General features: G+C 61.3%; 1 protein-coding gene across 1 annotated transcript; it reads right to left on the bottom strand.

Moving 5' to 3' along the window:
• Positions 1–469: 469 nt before the first annotated feature.
• Positions 470–21,534, bottom strand: CTHT_0052820 (uncharacterized protein; the record flags this gene model as incomplete). Its single annotated transcript, XM_006695558.1, has 7 exons — positions 470–9,442; positions 9,519–12,563; positions 12,627–17,360; positions 17,422–17,983; positions 18,039–21,006; positions 21,094–21,210; positions 21,282–21,534. The coding sequence occupies 7 exons, from the start codon at positions 21,532–21,534 to the stop codon at positions 470–472; spliced, it is 20,652 nt and encodes a 6,883-aa protein (XP_006695621.1).
• Positions 21,535–21,635: the final 101 nt, after the last annotated feature.

The raw sequence follows: 21,635 nt of genomic DNA, 5'->3' as shown, positions 1-21,635 counted from the left end.
ACCGACATCTGACATCCCTGAGCATACGAGGAGCCGCTTCCTCAAGCTCGATTGACATCAATCATACAAACATCAACTTCACCAAGCGAATGGAAAATCAACTGACTTTTGAGAAAAAAGTCTTTCCATTATTGATCAACGCCCATGGCATAAGTCATTCTCAGAACTATTCTCAGAACTACAAACAAGCGAACAAACAAGTCAAACAATTTATCGCCCATACATCATCAGTCAATCTCAAGCCCTGATGTCGATCTCGTTCCGATATACAATCTCCCCAAACTTGTATCAGTACTCCTCTTGTCAATCGTGCCCAGTTCGTAAGAAGTCGATCATATAATCTTCAGTTCCAAGTCAAGCCCAATCTGATCTTCAATACCTAATCCCAGTATGTCATCATCATCATAAACCCTCCCTCCCTCCCTTCATTTTATTATTCTTTCGCCAATTGTCCCTTCGAAGAAACATCTTAACCCGTAAAGAACTTCTTAATCGCGGCCCTCAGACCACCGCTCTTCTTCCCCTCTTCCTTCTCCTTCTGCCTCTTTTCCTGCCTCTTGGCCCGATGCGTCTGCTGCTCACCGCCCGGCGCACTGCTCGACGCCTCGCCAGTCTGTTGGCGACCCTCTTCGCCCGAGTGTTGTCCTACACTACTGCCGCTGCTCACCGACGTTACAGATTCCTTGACCGGCTCCTTGATCTTGGTGGAGGAGGACCGGGAGTGGTGAGAGTGGGAATGGGAGTGTTGACGGGAGTGTTGGGATGTCTCTCGTGCCGCTTGTTCGAATGCTACCGCCGTTGTTGTTGTTGTCGTTGTGGGCATGTCCCTGTCCTCGGCATGACGGCTCCTCGACCGATGCTCGCCGCCCTCGGAGCGCGAAGTCCGCCGGCTGCGGGAGAGATGTTGCACGTGTGGTGACGAGGAAGCAGCGTTGCCGTGCGAGGAGGCCGGCGGGGTTGACGTTGTGGCAGCGGAAGGACCAGCGACAGCACCCGTGGACCGGCTCATGTTGTTCTCGATCACGCTGGAGCCGTTCTTGACGTCGAAGAAAGACTTCTTGCCGGCCGTGGAGGGGATGTCGCCTGTTGTCTTGGCCGGGTGCTGCGGGTACTGGTCCACGCTGCTGCGTGAGAGTCGTCGCGAGCTGCTGTGGCTGCTGTGTTGACGGTGCTCGCCACGCTCGCGTTCGGTGCTGCAGTGCTCACGGGAACGGTCGCGACGCTCGCGAGACTCCCGTGTGCGAGATGACGATTCTCTTTCCCTCACTAGTTGTTGCTCTCGCTCCAGCTCGCGCTGGCGCCGACGCTCCTCTCTGCGTCGTTCGTGCGCGGCCTGCTCCTCGGGAGTGCGGTATGAGTACCGGCTGGGGTCCTCGCGGGACCGGATACTATCAGACCGGCTGCGGTGAGACCTGCGCGCGGCACTGCTGTCACGGTTCTCCTCGGCTCCAGGGACGGTGGCGGCGGAAGTAGTTGCGTAGTGATCGCGGGAGGAGCGGTGATGGCTGTGGTCACGGTAGTAGTGTAGATGATGCTCAAGGCTGTGTTCGCGCGAAGAGGTCGATCGATGGCGAGAAGACGAGTGCGAGTGCGAAGAGTGGCGACTGCTATGGCGTCTCGAGCTGCTGAGGTGCTGGTGAGAAGGCTTAGCATCGTCGGCAGCTGCAGCAGTGGCAGCGGCTGTCGTTGATGTCGCTATCGTCCTGTTCTTGTCGTCTGAATAAAGGTCAGCAACGGCTCCTGCAAGATCCCGCGTCCTGGTCCTAGTCCGGCCCCTGCGCATCATTTCATCATCCTCGTCTTCACTGCTCAACCCCTCGAGCACCAACTCTCTCTCCTTCCCCTTGCTCCCGGACATCACCACATCCTCAACAGAATGCATCTCGATCGGACCAAGGACATCGGCTCCGGAACTCCTCGGACTGGCACTGGTAGCAGTAGGAACGTACCCCAGACGCGACGGGCTCCCCGGCGGGCTGAGAGCCTCAGCTGTCGCGTAGATCACCACCGCGGCCGCTACCATTTCTTCGGCCTGTTTGAGCGTGCTGCGCCGCCTGCGTTTCTGCTCGCGGATACGAGCCAGCTCTCGGGCTACCGGATCATCCGGGTCGGGGAGCTGCACCGCCGGTGTCGCCGCCCGGAAGTCGCCGAGGGCTTCCGGCTCCAGGATCGTTACGTGACCCGTGGCCGGTGCTGCTGGGGTCGGCGCCTTGAGGGACTCGGCGGCAGACCGCGACGGCTCAGGCTGCTGCGCCTGCAGAACAGACCGAGAAGTAGCAGCGGTAGCCGCTTCCTTGCGTTTGTCGTTGTTGTTGTCTTTGTCGGCGTCATCATCGCTCTCCTTGCTGCTCGCTGCAATAGCGGCAGCGCCGGCCGCCACCGCAGCAACGCCAGCAACGCCAGCAGCCACAGCAGCAGCCGTAGATACACTCTTGGACGACTCTTCTTCGCTGCTCTCAGCAACGGGAGCGGCATCGACGACGAAGGCGGGTTCAGCAGGCCGCGCATCCGTCTTCTCCACAACGTGAAACGACTCTTCAAGAGAAGTCGAAGGAACTTCTCTCTCCACAACCACTTCAGGAACCTCTACCGACTTGGTGACAGTCGGATCGGCTTCCTCCTGCTCCTCCTTCGACGCCGGCAGGTTGAATTGCTCGGCGAGGGCTTCCAGTTTCTCCACTACACTGGGCCGCGCGGGCTCAGGCTCATCCACGACCGCGGTGGCAATACCCACGGCACCAACGCCAGCAGCAACGGCAACAGCTGCGGCGCCAGCAGCCAAGACGGCATCCTTTGTCGAATCGTCGGTCGCGGCAGTGGCGTCGACGGTCTTGGTCTCTTCCTCACCAATAGTCGGAAGGGTGAGCGAGGTGTCTCTTGGCTGCGGCTCGGTCGATGTCGTAACCGTGGTCTCGGCCGCGCTTGTCTCGGTTGCAATGGTCAGGGTTGTAGAGCGCGGGTCGGGGCTTTCAGAAACGGCTGGCTCGACAGGATTCTTTTCGGCGACAGGAGTGGGGGCAACTTCGGCCTTGTTTTCAGGGGTAGGCGTAGGGGCAGGTTCAGCCTCGACGACGACCTCCTTGGCGACAGCAACCTCCGGCTCGAGCTTGACAGCCGGCATGACAGGCGGGGCCTCCGTGACAGCATGGAAGGCACCGAACTGGGCAACCTCTGGCAGAACAGGGACAGCAGCAGCGGCACCAACCAGACCACCAGTAGCCAAAACAGCAGGGATGCTGCGCTCACCAGGCTCATCCTTGCTTTCAGTCACGACCGGAGCGGGGGCAGGTTCCTCTTGTTGTTCAGTGATAGCGGCAACAACAGGGACCTGCTTGAGAGCCGGAGCCTGCGACGACTCACCCTCTTCGCTGGGCGGGGTGAGCGGCGAAGTGGCATCGACGATGACCGGCTCATCAGGTAGCTGCGAGCAGCTCTCAGGGGTCATGGCCTCGTCGACGACAATGAGCGAGTCGTCAGCGGCGGCGACGGTCTCGGGCGAGGAAGCAACATCCTTGGCGTGTTCGTGCTCCTTTAGTTCGGCAGCGGCGGGCTCAGGCGACTTAGGCGCTGGCTCGCCAGGAAGCTCCTGGGACTCACCCACGGCCCGCTCGACGAGGACACCCGAGTTCTCAACGGCAGCCTGAGCAGCAGCAGGGGCCTCGGGCTCTTCGGCCTTCTCCACCGAGGCAGGTGTCTTCTCAGGCTCGGGCTCGGGCTGGACGATGACAGTGGATTCTTCGACAGCAGCCTTGGCATTCGGCTTCTCTTCAACAGTGGCAGCCGGCTTCTCGGATTCGGGCTCAGCCTGGACGAGCACAGTCGACTCTTCAACCTCAGCTGTCACCGGCTCCTCGAGCTTGGCAGGTTCAGGAGCGGGCGCCGGGACTTCCCGCGGCACAGAAGCAGCATCGACAAGAACGAAGCCTTCCTCCTCCTTAGGGGACTCGGGCTCCGCCGGCTTGGTCTCAGGCTCGACTGGTTTGGCGGTCTCGGGCTGAGGCTCAGGCTTCGTCACTGCAGCAGCAAGCTCCTCGAGCTTGGTCGTCTCCGTGGTTGTCTCAATGGTGACGGCTTCAGCGACTGGCTCGGAAGCAGGAGCAAGAGCGGTTTCGACGGTCTCTTCCTTGACAGGCGCAGACTCAGCGACGACAGCCTTCTCGACGATAGGCTCGTCGGTCTTTTCAACCGGCATAAGTGTCTCGGAAGGAGTGGGCTCGGCCTTCAGGGCTTCCCCAACTTCGACCTTCTCGACAACTGTCTCGGTCTGGGCAGAAGCCTCAGTCTTAACAGGCTCTTCCGCGACGACTTCCTTTTCGACGACCGCGGGCTCCTCAGGCTTGGTCGGCGCGGGGGCAGTCTCGGTGACGATAGGTTCGGGCTCGGGCGTGGCAACCTTCACCGATTCAGTTATGGTCTCAGTGACAGGCTCCTCAGCCTTGACGGACTCAGTGGCCACAGGCTGCTCGACGGCTGCAGGTTGTTCAATCTCTTCGACAGGATCAGGGGTCTTCATAGCCGGCTCGGGAGCAGCCTGGACGGCAGGTTCAGCGTTAGGGGGCTCCACAGGCTCGGGGGCAGTGGTCTCGGCGACTGCAACCTCCAGCTGTGCGGGCTCCTCAATCTTGATGGCAGGCTCCTCCGTCACGGCGGGCTGCTCGGCGACGACAACCGGTTCGGCGGCCTTCACCTCGCGCAGGTCAGCGATAGAGTGTTCAGGCGACTCCTCGAATGGGGGAGGTACCTCTTCTTCGCTGACCCCAGGAGCGGCCTGGGCTTCGGCGGGTCCCTCAGCCTTGGCCGACTCCTCGACGACGGCATTCTCGCTCTCGACGGCAGGTGCTTCGGCTACAGCAGGTTCTTGAGTGACAGCAGCCTCAGCAGCGGCCTGCTCGGGTTCAGGGGCGGGAGCAGAGGCCTCAACCTTCTTCTCGATTGTCTCGGGCTCAGCAGCTGGAGCGGGTGCAGGGGCGGGCTCGTCGTCAGTCTTGGCTACCTCAGAGGTGACGGGCGCCTCAGGTGCCGGGGCCGAGGTCTCGCTGGCGGGTTCCGCGGTAGCCACAGGTTCGGATTTGACGTGCTCCTCAATGACGGTTGGCGCTTCGACAGGAGCGGACTCCTCAGCCTTTACGGGCTCCTCGACCTTGGCGGACACCTCGGTGACAGCAGCAGGCTCTTCAACCTTGGCGGGCTCAACAGGAACAGGTTGGGCGGGTTCTTCAGCGGCAGGGGCGGGGGCAGCAGGCTCCTCACACACAGGGGCAGACCCCTCAACAGCCGCTTCAGCGACCGGCTCCTGAACCTCGACGACGGCCTTCTCGACAACGGCAGGCTCATCAGTCTTGACGGCTTCCGGCTCAGGGACAGGGGTCTCCTCTACAGCGGGTGCGGGAGCAGGAGCAGGTTCGTCGATCTTGACGGGTTTGGGGCTAACTTCCTCAGCCTTGGCAACCTCCGGTTCCGTCTCAACTTCAGGCTCCTGAGCAACGGCTTCAGCTGAGACGGTGTCCTTTGCCTCTGGAGCCGGCTCCCGAGCAGCGACGGCCTCTTCTTTGACAGGGGCAGACTCGTCAGCCTTGACTGTGGGCTCAGCACCCTCCGCAGCAGCAGCGGGCTCCTCAACTTTAGCCGGCTCAGGGGCCTCGACTACAGCGGGCTCTTCGACCTTGGCGGGCTCCTCAGTCTTGACAGGGTCCTCGGTGGCGGCTGGCTCAGCCTTGACCTTCTCCTCGACCTTAGGAGCGGGCTCCGGAGCCTCAACGGTCTTAGCAGGAGCAGACTCGTCTGGCTTAGCTGGCTCAGGGGCCTCAATGGTGGCAGGCTCCTCAACGGCAGCGGGCTCAGCTGGAGCAGGGGCCAACTCCTGAACCTCAACGGCCTTCTCAACAGCGATAAGCTCGTCGGTCTTGACTTCGGGTTCGGGTTCAGGGGCAGGGGCTTCCGCTGGAGCAGGCTCCTCGACCTTGACGGGCTCCTCAGTCTTAGCAGGCTCATCAACAGCCACAGAGGCCGGAGCAGCCTCTTCGACCTTGACGGCCTCAGGCTCGGGGGCGGCAGGAGCTTCCTCAGCCGCCTGTTCGGTCTTGGCAGGCTTGGAGGTCTCAACCGCAGCAGGCTCGTCAGCCTTAGTGGCCGGCTCCTGAGCTACAACGGGTTCTTCCTCCTTGGCGGGGGCAGGCTCATCGGCTCGGACAGGCTCCAGGGTTTTCTCTTCGGCGGCAGGCTCCTCAGTAGTAGGTTTGGGAGTCTTCTCGGTCACAGGCTCCTCAACCCTGGCTGGCTCCTCCGTCTTGACAGGCTCCTCGGCGGGAGCAGCGACAGCAGGCTCGATTTTTTCCTCGGCCTTGGCAACCGGCTCAGGCTCCAGAGCAGCAGGGGCAACGGCCCTTTCCGTGACGGGAGCGGGCTCGTCGGCCTTGACAGGCTCCTCAACCTTGGCCGGCTCCGCAGGGGCTTCAGCCGCAGGCTGCTCGACAGTAGTGGTGGAGACAGGCTCAGAAGGCTTTTCTTGCTCTTGCTTCTTCTCAACGTCAACGGCGGCGACAGGGGCTTGGACTTCTTCGGTAGTGGTGACGAGAGCGGGAGCGGAAGCATCGGTCGTGGCGAGAACAGGGGAGGATTCTTCGACAGCGGCGGGGATGGCTACTTCAGGGACGGCAGGCTCCTCCTTGGCGGCCGGGGCAGGCTCAGCTGTTTCGGCAACGGCAAGAGGTTCGGCAGGCTGAGATTCAGCGACCAGGATGGGTTCAGACTCGGAGATGGGTTCTTGGGCAGGCTCCTCGGTCTCGGTGGTATCAGTAGCGGCAAGCTGAGGGGCGGACTCTTTATCCTTGGCCTCGACAACCGGTTCCTCAACCTTGGCTTCAACAGGCTTCTCGGCCTCCTCAATCTTAACTTCGGGCTCCTCGATCTTGACGTCGGCAGCCTCTTCGGTCGTGATTTCAGAAGGCTGAGCGGGGAGCTCCTCGGCCTTGGTTTCAGTAGGCTGGGCCACCTCTTCGACCTTGGTTTCGGTAGGTTGCTCGACCTTAGCCTCGGGCTCGTCAGGCTTGCATTCAGGCTGAGTAGGTTGCTCTTCGTTCCTGGTGTCGGCAGGCTGAGAGATGACCTGGTCTTCGGCCTTGGCCTCGACAGAAGCAACAGCCTCTTCGACCTTAACCTCAGATTCCTTGGCTGCGGGTTCGGTGGGCTGAGCGATCGACTCTTCAGCCTTGGTCTCTGGAGCAGGGGTCTGCTCCTCGGCCTTAGCCTCGACAGGCTGCTCAGCTACCTCTACATTGAGCTGGGGCTCTTCAGTCTTGGTCTCAACAGGCTGAGCGAGCTGTTCGTCGACCTTAGCTTCGACAGGCGCGGGAGCCTCGTCAACTTTGACCTCAGGTTCCTCGGTCTTGGCTTCGGCGGGCTGAGCAGGCTCTTCAGTCTTAGCAGCCTCAACAGTCTGAGCAACCTCTTCCTCGACCTTGGCCTCAAGAGCAGGGGTCCGCTCCTCAGCCTTGGCCTCGGTAGGTGCCACAGGCTCTTCAGCCTTGACTTCGGGCTGCTCAGCAGGTTCTTCAACCTTAGCCTCGACAATGAGCTCCTCGGTCTTGGTTGTCTCGGTCGGTTGAGGAGCGGCCTCTTCGGTCGCGGCAGGCTCAGAAGGCTGGGCAACCTGTTCCTCGACCTTGGCCTTGGGTTCAGGAGCCTTCTCCTCAGCCTCAGCGACCACAGGGGCCTCCTCAACCTCGGCCTCGGGCTCAGCAACCGTTTCCCCAGCCTTGGCCTTGGCAGGTGCTGTAGGCTCTTCAGTCTTGACTTCAGGCTGCCCGACCTTGGTCTCAGCGGGTTCTTCCGGCTTAGCTTCGGCAGGCTGGGGTTCATCCTTGACCTTGGCCTCGACAGGCGCCGCGACCTCCTCAGGCTTAACCTCGGGCTCAACCTTGGCCTCAGCCTCAACTGGCGCGAGAGCCTCCTGGATCTTGACCTCAGGCTCCTCAGGCTTGGCCTTGTGTTCGGTCACCTGCTCCTCGTTCTTGGTCTCGGTGGACGGGACAGCAACCTCTTCGGCCTTGGCCTCAGTAAGCTGCTCAGGCTGAGCCTCGACTGTCTTGGGAACCTCCTCAACCTTGGCTTTGGGCTCAGAAGCCTCCTCGACAGCGTTAGTCTCAGCGGGTTGAACAGTTTCTTCGACCTTGGTCTCGGCGGGCTCATTGGCCTGGACCTCGACTGGCAGAGGGGCCTCTTCAACCTTGGTTTCGGGCTGAACCTCAACCTTGGTCTCAGGAACTTCCTCAGCAGCCTTGGTCTCAACCAGCTGAGCGACCTCCTCGACCTGAGTCTCAGTAGGCTGTGCCACCGTCGTCTCCTCAACCTTGACCTCGGGCTCCTCAACCTTAGTCTCGGCAGGCTCCTCAGCCTTAGCCTCGACCGGCGCAGAGACCTCCTCGACCTTGGCTTCAGCGACAGGGGCCTGCTCCTCTACCTCGGTTTCAGTGACCTCAACCTTCGTCTCGGCGGTAGGCTCAGGAGTGGCCTCTTTGACCTTGACAGTCTCAGAGGACTCCTCAACCTTGGCTTTGACAGGTTCAGAGGCCGCTTCCACCTTGGCTTCAGATTCAGCTGTCTGCTCCTCCACCTTAGTCTCGGCGGGCTCGGCAACCTTGGTCTCGACGACCGGCTCGGGAACTTCCTTGACATTAGTCTCGGGCGCAACAGGTGCCGTCTCCTTAACCTTGGCCTCAACAGGTTCCTCAGGCTTATCCTGCTCGATCGGTTCAGGCGCCGTCTCGACCTTGGCTTCGGCCGGAGCCTCTACCTTGATCTCCACAGGCTCCCCAGGCTCGGTCTCAGCGGGCGGGACAGGAGCCTCCTCAACCTTGTCCTCCACAGTCGACTCGGGGACAGCTTCAACCTTAGCTTCGGACTCGGAAGCTTTGTCCTCAGCCTTGGTCTCGACGGGTTGAGTGACCTGTTCGACCCTGGACTCGGGGGCAGGAACCTCGACCGTCTCGGCCTTGACCATAACAGTCTCGACAGCCTGTTCCTCGACCTTGGTTTCGGGCGCGGGAGCTTCCTCCGTCTTGGCTTCAGCCTCGACGGACTCCGCAACCTTTTCCTCAACCTTGGCCTCCGAAGCAGGAGCCTCGACAGTCTCGACCTTGGCCTCGACAGGCTCGGCAGTCTTCTCTTCGACCTTAGTCTCCGGGGCAGGAACCTGTTCTTCAACCTGGGTTTCAACGGGCTGAGCGACCTCTTCACCCTTAGCCTCGGAAGCAGGGGCTTCCTCTGTTTCAGCCTTGGCTTCAACAGGCTCAGTGACCTCCTCAACCTGGGCCTCTGGAGAGTGGGCAACCTCCTCGACCTTAGAGTCTGGAGCCGGTGCCTCTTCCGTCTTGGCCGGGGCCTCGACAGGCTCGGCAGCCTTTTCCTCGACTGCGGTCTCGGGCGCAGGTGTCTCTTTCTCAGCCTGCGTCTCAGAAGCAGGAGCGGGAGCTGCCTTAACCTCAGCCTCGGCTTCGGCAGCCACAGGGGGCCTCCTTAACCTTAGCTTCGGGATCGACAGCAGCCTTCTCAACCTGTATCTCAGCAGCCTGGACAACCTCCTCAACCTTAGTCTCAGGGACTGGCGCAGCCTCAGCCTCGACCTTGGTCTCGACAACCCCAGCTTCCTTGGCCTCAACCGCCTCGGTTACCGCCTCGACCTTGGCTTTGGGCTCGGTCTCAGAAGCCTTGTCCTCCACCTTAGTCTCAGCAGGTTCCTCAGCAGCCATGACCTCGGGAACGGGAGTGGTCTCAACCTCGGGCTTGTCCTCGGCAGGCTCAGCAGCCTTTTCTTCGACCTCAGCAAGACCAGCGGGCGCCGCCTGCTCAACCTTGACCTCAGCCGTCTCGGGTATCACCTCATCGGCGGCAGGGGGGGCGGGAGCAACCTCAGGGGCGGCAGCCTCGACCTCAGCCTCGGGCGTCTCCTCAACCTTAGCTTCAGACGCAGGGGTGACATGCTCCTCAGCCTTGGCCTCGGCGGGCTCCTCGACCTTAGTCTCAGCTGCCGGAGCCTCTTCAGCTTTCGGAGCCTCCTCAGTCTTTGCTTCAGTAGCAGAGGCCTCTTCGACCTTAGCCTCGACTGCGGGCGCCACGTTGACCTTGGCCTCGGGGGCAGGTGTGGCCTGCTCCTCAACCTTGGTCTCAGCAGATTCTTCAGCCTTAGCTTCAGCCGCCGGGGTCTCCTGGACCTTTGCTTCGACTTCCGGAGCTTCCTCAATCTTGGTTTCAGCCTCAGCCTTGGGAGCCTCGGTCTCGGTGGGCTCCTCACTCTTCACTTCAGCGGCAGCGACCTCAGGTACAGCCTTGTCCTCGACCTCGGGAGCTGCTTCGGCTTGAGCATCAGGGACAGGGGTGACCTGCTCCTCAGCCTTAGCCTCGACGACTTCCTCAGTCTTGGTCTCGGCAGCCGGAGTCTCTTCGACGATCTTGGTCTCTGCTTCAACCGTAGGGGTCTCCTCACCCTTGGTTTCAGCGGCAGGGGCAGCCTGCCCATCAGCCTTGGCCTCAGCGACCTCCTCAGTCTTGGCTTCGACTGGAGCCTCCTTAACCTTGGTTTCAGCCTCGACCTGAGCTTCCTCAACCTGAGCTTCCTCAACCGCAGCCTTGGTAGCGGGGGTCTGCTCCTCAACTTTAGCCTGGGAAGGCTCCTCAGTCTTGAGCTCAGCTGGGGCCACCTCTTCAGCCTTCGCCTCGACTTCAGGAGCAGCTTCGACCTTGGCCTCGGAAACAGGTTCCTTAGCCTTAGTCTCAGCGACTTCCTCAGCCTGGGCTTCAACCGCAGGGGCTTCCTCAGCTTTAGTCTCGACATCGGGCTCTTCCCCAACCTTAGTCTCGGCAACAGGAGCCTGTTCCTCAGCCTCGGCTTCGGCACGGACCTCCTCAGGTTTGGCCTCGACCGGCTCGGGACCGGGAGCAGCCCTAACTTGGGCTTCGGCCACAGGAGCTTCCTCAACCTTAGCCTCAGGCTTGGGTATCTTGTCCTCGACCTTGGTCTCTATGGTTTCCTCAGCCTTAGCCTCAACGGTAGGGGCCTCCTCAATCTTGTTTTCGATAGCAGGAGCCTGTTCCTCAGTCTTCGTTTCCGCAGGAGTCTCAGCCTTGGCCTCAACAGGTTCCTCTACCTTAGCCTCAGACACAGGGGTCTCCTCAGCCTTGACTTCGGCCGCAGGAGCTTCTTCAGCCTTGGCTTCGGGAGCAGGAGCCTGTTCCGCAGCGTTGACCTCAGCAGGCTCAGGAGCCGCCTCGGTCTTAGCCTCGGATTCAAGTATTGTCTCTTCGACCTTGGCTTCGGTCACTTCCTCGACCTCCGTCTTAGCCACTGGAGCCTCCTCAACCTTAGCTTCGGACTCGGAAGCCTTCTCTTCCGCCTTGGCTTCAATGGGCTCAGGAGTTGCTTCGACCTTGGTCTCCACAGGGGCTTCCTCGACCTTAGCCTCGGGCTCGGCAACCTTCTCCTCAGCCTTAGCCTCAACAGGCTCCTCAGCGTTGGCTTCGGTCACTGGGGCCTGCTCAACCTTGGCCTCAGGCTCGGCAGCAGCCTGGTCCTCAGCCGTGGTTTCAGCGCGCACCTCGACCTTAGCCTCAGCAGCGGGCACCTCTTCGGCTTTGGCCTCTGGTTCAGGAACCTGTTCCTCAGCCTTGACCTCGGCAACCACAGGGGCCTCCTCAACCTTAACCTGGGGCTCAAGAGTCTTCTCAGCCTTAACCTCAAGAGCAGGAGCAACCTCAGCTTCAACTTTGGCCTCGGCAGGCTCAGGAACCGCCCCGACCTTAACCTCCGGTTCGGCTGCCTTCTCCTCAGCCTTAATCTCAACAGGTTCCTCGGCTTTGACCTCAGCCTCGGGGGCTTCCTCAACCTTGACTTCAGACTCGGTGACTTTGTCCTCAGCCTTGGTCTCAGCAACCTCCTCAGCCTTAGCCCCAGCCACAGGGACCTCTTCAACCTTGGCCTCGGGCTCGGCAACATTCACCTCAGTGTTAGATTCAGCAGTCTCCTCAACCTTCATCTCCGCCTCAGCGGCAGCCGGGCCCTGTTCCTCAACCTTGACTTCGGATTCGGAAACCTTGTCGTCGGCCTTGGTTTCGGGGACAGGACCCTCCTCAACCTTCGCCTCAGGGGAGGAGACTTTCTCAGCCTTGGTCTCAGCGACCGGTTCCGGAGCAGCAGCCTTCTCGACCTCGGTCTCGGTAGGAGCCTCAACCTTAGTCTCGGCAGTTGGCTCAGCCTTGGCCTCCTCAGCAGGGGCGGGGGCAGCAACAGGAACAGGGGCCTCTTCTTCCTTGGCCGGGGCAGCCTCAGTCTCGGTCGCCGGAGCGGCTTCAACCTTAGTCTCGGTCACGGGCTCAGGAGCGGTTTCCGGCGTAGCCGGAGCTTCGGCAGGGGCGGATGCCTCGGCGGGAGGCAGGGCCGGGACAGAAGCCTGCACCTCGGTTTGAGCGGGTGCGTCCTCAGCAGGAGTCTTATCCTTAACAGTAGCGGGTGTTACTTGCTCGGCTGTCGTCGTTGTCTCCGCAACAAGAGCCTCGTGAGCGAGAGCGGGAGTCTGATGCTCGATAAGGTTAGTCTGTTTTACTAGACCATCAACACAAGGATCATCATCACTTACCTCTTCCTTGACCGCAGCCTCCTTCTCAAGAGCCTTAGGTTCAGGTTGAGCAGCCTTCTCGGCTGGAGCAGGAGTCTCTACAACGGAAGCAGCAGTCTCCGCAGGAAGAGCCGGGGTCTTGTCTTCCTCAGTGGCCGGTTCAGGAGCAGGAGCGGGAGCGGCCTCAGGCTCGGCCTTAGCCTCTTCAACCTTGAATTCCTCCGCGGGGGCCGGGGCCTCCTCAACCTTAGTCTCAGTCGCGATAGCGGCCTCAGACTCAGGCTTGACCTCAACCTGGGGTTCCTCAGTCTTGACCTCCTCAACCTTGGTTTTAGCAGGGACTTCAGCCGGAGCCTTGACCTCGGTTACGGGCTGTTGTTCAAGAGCAGCAGTGACCTCGGGCTCGGTCTTAGCTTCAGCCTCCTGGACCTGTGGTTCCGCAGGAGCGGGAGAGGGAGCCGGGGTTTCCTCGACCTTGACCCCCTCGACCGTAGTCTCGGAGGCGACCTCAGCAGGAGCCTCGATCTTGATTTCAGCCACAGGCTCAAGCTCAGGAGCAGCGGCTTGTTCGGGCTCGGGAGCCGCAGCCGGCTGGGCCTCCTCAACCTTCTCCTCCGAGACCTGCTCGGCAGGAGCGGCGGGAGCGGGAGCCTCCTTGAGGGACTCGTGCTCAGCAGGAGCCGACTGCTCAACGGGCTTCGGCTCCTCAGTAACAGGCTCAGTGGGAACAGCAATTTTCGGCTCAGTCGGGGCCGCCTTGACTTCTTCGGTCGTCTCCTCAGGGGCAGCCTCTTGAGCAAGCGCCGGAGCAGCCTCTTCGACTTTGACAGTGTCGTCGGCAGGGACTGTCTCAGGTTCTGGCTGGACCTTGTCCTCGGTGCTGCTGCTCTCCTGGGCAGGCTGCTCTTCCGTCTTATCGCCGGCAACCTCATCCTTCTTCTCCTCTCCAGCCGAAGTATCATTAACACTGGGAGCGGTGGTGATAGTGGTAGTGCTGTCCGGGATATCTTTCTGTGTGTCCTCCAGAGGGGCAGGGGTATCATGAGGGGTTTCGGGGGATGATGAATCAAATGCTGATGGGCGCTGTAAGTCCAAGTCCGTGTCCGTCTTGTCCGTTGGTCTCGCCGAGATGCATTCTGCAACTTTCTTCTCACTCTCCTTCTCCTCCTCTTCCTCCTTCTGTCCTGTCTCCTCGCCACTGCCATCACGGCCATCGCCGCCAACAACACCGGGGGTATCATCAGAAACAGAAACGGGGAAATTCTCACCTGTAACCGCCTTCTCGGCGCCTGTCTTCTGCTGCTCGCTGGGTATCGGCCCAATCTTGTCCTTGCTCTCCTCCTCTTCTTCCTTCGTCTTCTCCACTGGAGCGGGAGCCGGCTCTTCCTCCTTCTCAACCTTTAGTTCCTCCACGGGCGCAGGGGTTTCCCCGACCTTCACCTCCTCCTCAAGGACAGCCGTGTTAACCTCCTCCACGACAGGCTCAGAAGCGACCCCCTCCTTCACCGGTTCGGGAGTAGAGGCTGGTGCGGGTTCCGTCACGGGTCCCCCAGCATCCGGCTCGGGCTGAGCGTCTTTGGGGGCCTCCTCAGCGGGGACAGCCTTGGCTTCACCCTCCATTGGCTTGGCCTCCTCAACGACCTCAACCTTCTCTTCAGCCTTGGGATCCTCGGCCTTTTCAGGCTTAGGCTCCTCAGCGGGAGTAGCTTCAAGAGTGGGCTCGGCATTGGTCTCCTTAGACTCGACCTTGGCCTCCTCCGTAGGCTTGGCCTCAGCAGCCTCCTCAGCCTTGGGTAACTCGTCAGGGGTAACATCAGCCTCAGTCTTGGCTTCAGCAGGCTCGGCGGGAGCAGGAGCCTCAGTTTTGGGTTCCTCGACCGGCTCAGATTTGACTGGCTCGACCGGAGCGGGCTCCTCGGCAGCAGGCTGGGCAACAGAGACCTCTTCCTGCTGGGTCCTGGCCTTGGGCTCCTCAGACTGCTCGGTCTTGGGAGACTCGGTGACCTCTGGCTTGGGCTCCGAGGCAGGCTCAGCAGGGGCCTCGACTTTGACTTCCTCAGCAGGCTCGGGCTTGGCTTCTTCGACAGGGGCCGGCTCGAGAGCAGCCTTGGACTCCTCAGCAGGCTGAGCCTCCTGAGCCCTCTCAACAGGGGCGGATTCCCCCTTGATTACCTCGACAGCTTCAACCTTGGCTTCCTCTGCGGGCTCAACCTCGACTTTGATCTCGGTAACGGGCTCGGGAGCAGCCGGGGAAGTGGATTCAGCCTCTGGCTTGGATTCCTCAGCAGGATCGGCAAGAAGCTCGGGAGCCGCCTCAGCCTTGGTTTCCTCAATGGCCTCGACCTTAGGCTCCTCGGCAGGCTTTTTCTTAGTCGCAGGCTCAGCCTTTACCTCCTCAGCAAGTTCAGGCTTGGCCTCTTCGTCGGGAGCGGCGGCAGGTTCGGGAGCAGCCTCGACCTTGCGATCCTCAACTGTCTGGGTCTCGACCGGAGCCTCAACCTCGGCCTCTTCGACTGGCTCGGCCTTAGGTTGCTCAGCAGGCTCAACAGTGACTTCGGCCTCAGGCTTAACCTCTTGTGCAGGCTCAACATTTGCCTCCTCTGCCGCGGGTTCAACCTTGGTCTCAGCCGCTTCAGTCTTGGGTTCCTCAGCAGCCTCAACCTTGACCTCGGCCGGCTCGGGCTTGTCCTCAGCAGCGGGTTGGACCTCAGGTTCGGCGGTGGGTTCAACCGGAGCTGTAGTCTCTGCCTTGGTCTCTTCGACGGCCTCGGTCTTGGGCTCCTCGGCGGTCACCTCAGTCTTGGTCTCGTCAGCAAGGGCAGCCTCGGCCTTGGGTTCTTCGGCAGGCTGGGCGGTTTCGGCAGGAGCTTCCGGCTCGGCTTTGGGCTCTGCGGGAGCGTCGGTCTTGGTCACCTCGGAAGCAGGCTCAGGCTTGGTCTCTTCAGCGACCTCATCCTTAGGTTGCTCAGGGGCCGCCTCAATCCTAGGTTCCTCAACCGGCTCAGCAGGCTTCTCAACAGGAGCCTCAAGCTTTGTTTCCTCAGCTGGCTCAGCCTTGACCTCAGCAGGAGCTTCAGTCTTGGGCTCCTCAGGGGCCGACTCGACCTTGGTCTCCTCAACCGGCTCAGACTTGGGCTGCTCAACAGGCTCTTCGGCAGGCTTGGGTTCTTCAGCCGGGGCAGCCTTCTCAACGACCGGCTCAGTCTTGACCTCGACCTGCTGTTCGACCGGCGCCTCGGGCTTGGACTCCTCAACAGCCTCCACCTTAGGTTGCCCAAGAGCATTAGTATTAATCTCCTCGGCAACGAGTCCAGGATTGGGCTCCTCAGCAGGCTCAGCCTTGACTTCCGGCTCAGGCTCGGCAGTCTGCTCAGGGGCAACCTCAGCAGCAGGTTGTGGAGCAGTCTTCACCTCCTCGACAACCTCAGCCGCAGCTGGAGTCTCGGTTTTGGGCTCAACAGCTGGCTCAGCAGCAGAGGCAGGAGCGGGTTTAGCAACCGGTTCGGAGACAGGAGCAGGAGCAGCCTCTTCCTCGACTTGTTCAGCAGGCTCAGCCGGAGCCGGCGCCTCAATCTCGGCTTCGGGGGCGGGCTCGACGGCCTCGATCTTGAGTTCTCCAGCAGGTTCGGTCTTGGCCTCCGCGACGGGTTCCGCGGCCGGTTCAGGATCAGCCTCGGCCTTCGTCTCCGCAGAGGGTCCGGAAGCGGGTTCAGAGGCAGGCTCAGCCTTGGGCTCAGGAGCGGCCCCAACCTGGGTCTCCGGGACAAGCTCCTCCTTGGTCTCAGCAGCCGGTTCAGGAGCGGGCTCCTCAATCTCCTTAGTGGCAGGCTCAGGAGCAGCCTCGACCTTAGTCTCCTGGACGGGCTCTGCAGCGGGAGCAGGCTCAGGGGCAGCCTTAGTCTCCTCGACAGGTTCGGGCTTGGCCTCCTCCTTAGCCCCAGCCTTGTGTTCTTCGACCACCTCAGGCTTGGTCTCCGCAACAGGCTCGGTAGTCGGTTCAGGGGCAACCTCAACCTTCGTCTCGGGAGCGGGCTCCGCAGCGACGTCGGGGGCAGGCTCAGAGACAACCTCAATCTTGGACTCAGAAGCCACCTCAACTACCGGCTCCGGAGCAGGCTCAGGCTTGGCCTGAGTGATCTCTTCGGCCTTGGGTAGCTCGGCAGCCTCGACATTGGCCTTCTCGACGATAGGTTCGGGCTTGGTTTCCTCAGCAGGCTGGGGAGCAGCAGGCTCGTGCTTAGTGTCAGCCATCTCCTCGGTTTTGGGCTGCTGAGTGGCTTCGACCTTGACCTGCTCGACCGGCTCGAGCTTGGCCTCTCCAACAGTCTTGAGCTTAGCCTCCTCAGCCTTGGACTCTTCAACAGGAGCCGGGGTCTGCTCCTCAACAGTCCTGGGAGCCTGCTCAACAGGGACAGCAACCTCCTCGGGCTTCTCGGCCTCGACAGGGACCGGCGCCGCTTCCTCAGTGGCAGGGACAGGAGCAGCGGCTTCTTTCTCCTCGAACTTCTCCTCCTTCAGCTCCTCAGTCGGCTTGGTTTCGACCTCAGGAGCAGGAGGGCGAGCAGAAGCCTCCACAACCTTAGCCTCGGCAGCAGGAGCAGCCTCCTCCTGCGGGTTGACTTCAGGCTCTGGATCATTCTTGGTGACTTCAACGGGCTGCTGCTCTTCCTGAGGAGCGGGGGCAGCAACGGACTCAGGGGTGCTCTCAACCAGCTTGGCGGGTTCTTCAGTCTGGAGATCGGATTCAGAGGCAGCCTGGGATGTGTTAGCCAATGATTGTTCACAAGTCAGACGCAAATGGCATAGGAAAACTAACCACCTGGGCGGGCTCAGCAACCATCTCAGTCTCTTCAGTCTTCACAGGCTCGGCCGCAGCAGGGGCCTCAGGAACAATCTCAATCTTGGCCTCCTCAACAGTGGCTTCAGGCTCGGTTTTCTCGGCAGGCTTGACGACAGCGGGGGCTTCTTCCTGCTTGAGCTCCTCCGCGGGCTGAGTCTGAACCTCCTCAGCCTTCTTCACCCCGGCCGGTTCCTCAGTCAGAGCAGCCTTCTCGACAGAGGCTTCCTCGACCTTCTGAACCTCAGTGCCCTCGGCCTCAACCGGCTTGGCAGGCTCCTCAGAAGCAGGAGCAGCCGGGGCCTCCGTCTCAGGCTTGGCTTCGGGCTCAGTAGGGGAAGCGGGCTGCTCAGCGGCTGGGGCGGCGGGAACGGCTTCCTCCACAGGCTCGACCTCCTCAACGGGCATCTTAGAAGCAGGCTCGTCCTTTGGCGCGGGCTCCTCCGCAGGGGTCTCGTTGGTGGTGGCCGCGGGAGCTTCTTGAGGAGCGGGAACCTCCTCCGCAGAAGCAGGGGTCTCGGTCTCAGTCTTGGTAGGTTCCCTGGTGATGGTTAGCATCAAACCGCGAACGAAATTGCGAAAGGTAGGTCACTTACTCAACAGCCGGAGCCTCAGCCTTGGTCTCCTCGGCGGAGGCCTCCTCCTTCACCTCCTCAGCAATATTGATCTCTTTCTGCTTCGACTCGGCAACAGGGATCGGGTCAGGATCTGCCTCTTCAGCAACCGGAGCGGACTTGGTAGCCTCGGTATTAAGAGTCACCTCCTTGACCTCAGCGACCGGCGCCTCTTCCTTGGTTTCGGCAGCCGGGGCGGGCTCCTCCTTGGTCTCGGCAGTCTCGGGCGCAGGGGCAGGTTCCTCAGCAGGCTTGTCCTCATCGACAGGCAGGGCCGGGGCCGAGGCAGCCTTCTCCTCGGTCTTGGTAGGGGCAGAGGCAGGTTCCTCGGCGGACTTGGCCTTCTCGATATGGGGAGCAGGAGCAGGATCCTCAGCAGCCGGCGCAGGCTCTTCGTTGGCCTCAGTGATGGGGGCAGGCTCGGCAGGAGCAATAGGCTCAGCCTTCAGCTCCTCTACAGGCTTGACCTCCTCCTCCTTAGCCTCAGGGACCGGAGCCTCCTCCTTGACCTCGGCGACAGGAGTGGGCTCATTGGCCGCAGCGACCTCTTCCTGGGGAGCAGCCGGCTTCTCCTCCTCCCTAGCCGGTTCAGGAGCAGGAGTGGGGTTCAAGGTAGGCTTTTCGGGTTCGGACTCAGCGGGCTTGACCTCCTTAGCCGGAACGGGAGCAGGCGCCTCTTCCTTGACAGGCTCGGGCTCGGGCTCAGCGGGCTTGACCTCCTCAACCGGAGCGGGAGCAGGCGCCTCTTCCTTGACAGGCTCGGGCTCAGGCTCGGGCTCAGAGGGCTTGACCTCCTCAACCGGAGCGGGAGCAGGCACATCGTCCTTGACAGGTTCGGGCTCGGGCTCAGAGGACTTGACCTCCTCAGCTGGAGCGGGAGCAGGCGCCTCTTCCTTGGCAGGCTCGGGCTCGGGTTCAGCGGGCTTGACCTCCTCAACCGGAGCGGGAGCAGCCACATCGTCCTTGACAAGTTCGGGCTCGGGCTCAGAGGGCTTGACCTCCTCAACCGGAGCGGGAGCAGGCGCCTCTTCCTTGACAGGCTCGGGCTCGGGCTCGGGCTTGCTCTCCTCAACAGTCGGAGCAGCCACCTCGGCCGGCTTCTGCTCCTCAACGGGTTCCTCAGGCTCAGCAGGGGCCTTGGCCTCTCCAACAGCAGACGCAGGCTCTTCCTTGGCCTCGGGAGCAGGGGCGGGTGCAGCCTCTTCGGTCTTGGCGGGTTCCTCAGCAGGCTTAACCACCTCAGCGGCCGGAGCGGGCTCCTCGACCTCGGCGGGGGCTTCTTCAACGGGCTTGACCTCCTCAGCCGGCTTGGCCTGCTCGACAGCCTCAACCTCCTCAGCAGGCTTAGACTCTTCCACGGCCGGAGCAGAGGCAGCCTGCTCAGCAAGTTTTTCCTCAGCCTTCACCTCCTCAATAGGGGCTGGAGTCGGAGCCGCAGCCCCAGTCTCGGTGGTGGTCGGCTCAGGCTTGGCCTCAGGTGCCAGCGTCTCCTTTGGCTCAGGAGCAGGAGCAGGCTCTTCTTTGGTCTCGGGGGCGGGGGCGGGGGCCGGGGCAGGCTCCTCGGTCTTAACTGGTTCCTTGACTGGCTTGACTTCTTCAGCTGGCTTGATTTCTTCAGCGGCTGGGGCCGACGCAGGGGCGGGGGTCTCCTCGACAGGGGCAGGAGCAGGAGCGGCCTCCTCCTTGATGGGTTCGGACTCGGGCTCAGCGGCAGGCGCGGGGGCGTCATCGGTCTTGGTTTCGGCCTGCTCAACAGGTGCGGAAGCAGGGGCCTCTTTAACCTTGGGAGCTTCCTCAACAACCATCTCTTCAGCGGCAGGCACAGCCTCCACGGGAACGGGTTCGCTGGGCTTCTGTTCCTCCTCCTTCTGCTCAACCTGAAGCTTAGCCTCTTCAACAGCAGCCGGGGCAGGCTCCTCCGCCTTGGCCTCAGCAACAGGCTCAGGCTCAGCCTCAGCCTCAGGGGTCTCCTCGACGGCCATAGGCTCCTCAGCCGGCTTCTGCTCTTCAGCCTTGGGCTCCTCAACGACAGGAGCCGGAGCGGGGGCCTCGACGGGGGCGGGGACGGCCTCCTCCTGCCTAGGCGCCTCCTTAGCCGCCTTCTTCTCCTCAACAGGAGGTTCAGGAGCAGGGGTCTCATCCTTAACAGTCGCCGCAGGTTCGCTCGGCTTCTCCTCTTCCTCCTTCACCTCAGCAGCAATAGGAGCGGCAGCGGGCTCGGCGGGCTTCGGTTCCTCAACGGCCTTTTCCTCAACAGCAGCAGCCGGGGTAGTTTCGACAGGTTTCTCCTCCTCGACAGCAGCCGGGGCTTCCTTCTCGGCCGACTTCTCAGCCTCAGCCTCAGCTTTCTTGGGCTCCTCAACAGCCGGAACCGGAGCCGGGGCGGGGGTCTCCTCCGCCTTCATATTCTCAACAAGGGCAGCGGGGATGCTCTCCTCAGGCTTAGCCTCAACGGGCTTCTCCTCAGCCTCAGGCTCCTCAGCGGCCTTCTCTTCCGCAACAACATGAGCAGGAGCGGGAGTCTCATCAGCAGCAGGGGCCGGTTCGCTGCTGGGTTTCTCCTCCTGGGTAGTGGTGGTGGCAGATTTCTCCTCGACAACTGCCTTCTCCTCGGTCTTGGGTTCCACAACAGTCCTCTCGTCGGCAGCAACAGGGGCCGGAGCAACAGGAGCGAGAGTATCCTCAGCCTTTTCGGTAGCAGTGGTTGCGGTTTCCTCGGATTTGCTAGCGGACTCCTCAGGGGCGGCCTTCACTTCAAGCTTGGTCTCCTCGACCGCCTTCTCCTGAGCAGCGGTAGGCTGGGGCTCAGGCTCGCTGGGCTTCTCCTGTTGCTGGATAGCAACCTCAGCGGCGGCCATAGCCTCGGGTTCAACTGCGTTCTTCTCCACGACAGCAGCCGGAGCATTTTCAATCTCAACAGCAGCTGCAGCCGGGAAGTACGGCTGATCAGCTTTCCAAATGTCCATATGAGAGTAGTGATGATGATGATGGTCATGATGGTGTTTTTTGCTCTTTTTGTGATGCTTGTGGTGCTTACTCTTCTTTTCGCTGCTCGTGCTGGCAACGATGGGCTCCTCAGATATGGGCAGCTGGCGGGGCGTGGGCTCAAGATGGGAGATGATATCCGGGCTCTTGCCGACGACGACGTACGAAGCTGGGCAGGAGTCAGAAATTTTTCATGAATTTTTTTTCAAATCAAAAACAAGTGCCTTGCTGTTTACTCACCTGATCTGGGGCTAACAGGCGATTCTACCTCAGGCACATTGCCGGTGTCGTAGGTAACCTCCTCGTCCGAGGGCGAATGGAAATACTGCACGGCACCATATTGAGCAATCTGAACATTACCAAACTCCGCGAATTGGATGTTGTCATAAGAGGCCTGGGCCCAAGTAGGGTTCGTCCGGGCAGGATCGAACTCGACATGGTCTTCTTGGTGTGGTGGTTGAAAATCAGAATGTGAATATGGTGGGAAGCTCATACTTGTGGGGTGGCGACCTCAGAGGCCTGGAGGGAGGAATGCTCGACCGCAGCAGGGACCTGGGTGCTGATGCAGTTCTTATTATTCTCCATGCAGAAGCG

This window comes from Thermochaetoides thermophila, assembly GCF_000221225.1.
Source record: "Thermochaetoides thermophila DSM 1495 unplaced genomic scaffold scf7180000011820, whole genome shotgun sequence".
NCBI classification, from domain to species: Eukaryota; Fungi; Ascomycota; class Sordariomycetes; order Sordariales; family Chaetomiaceae; genus Thermochaetoides; species Thermochaetoides thermophila.
This window is presented reverse-complemented; position numbering and strand designations above follow the sequence as displayed.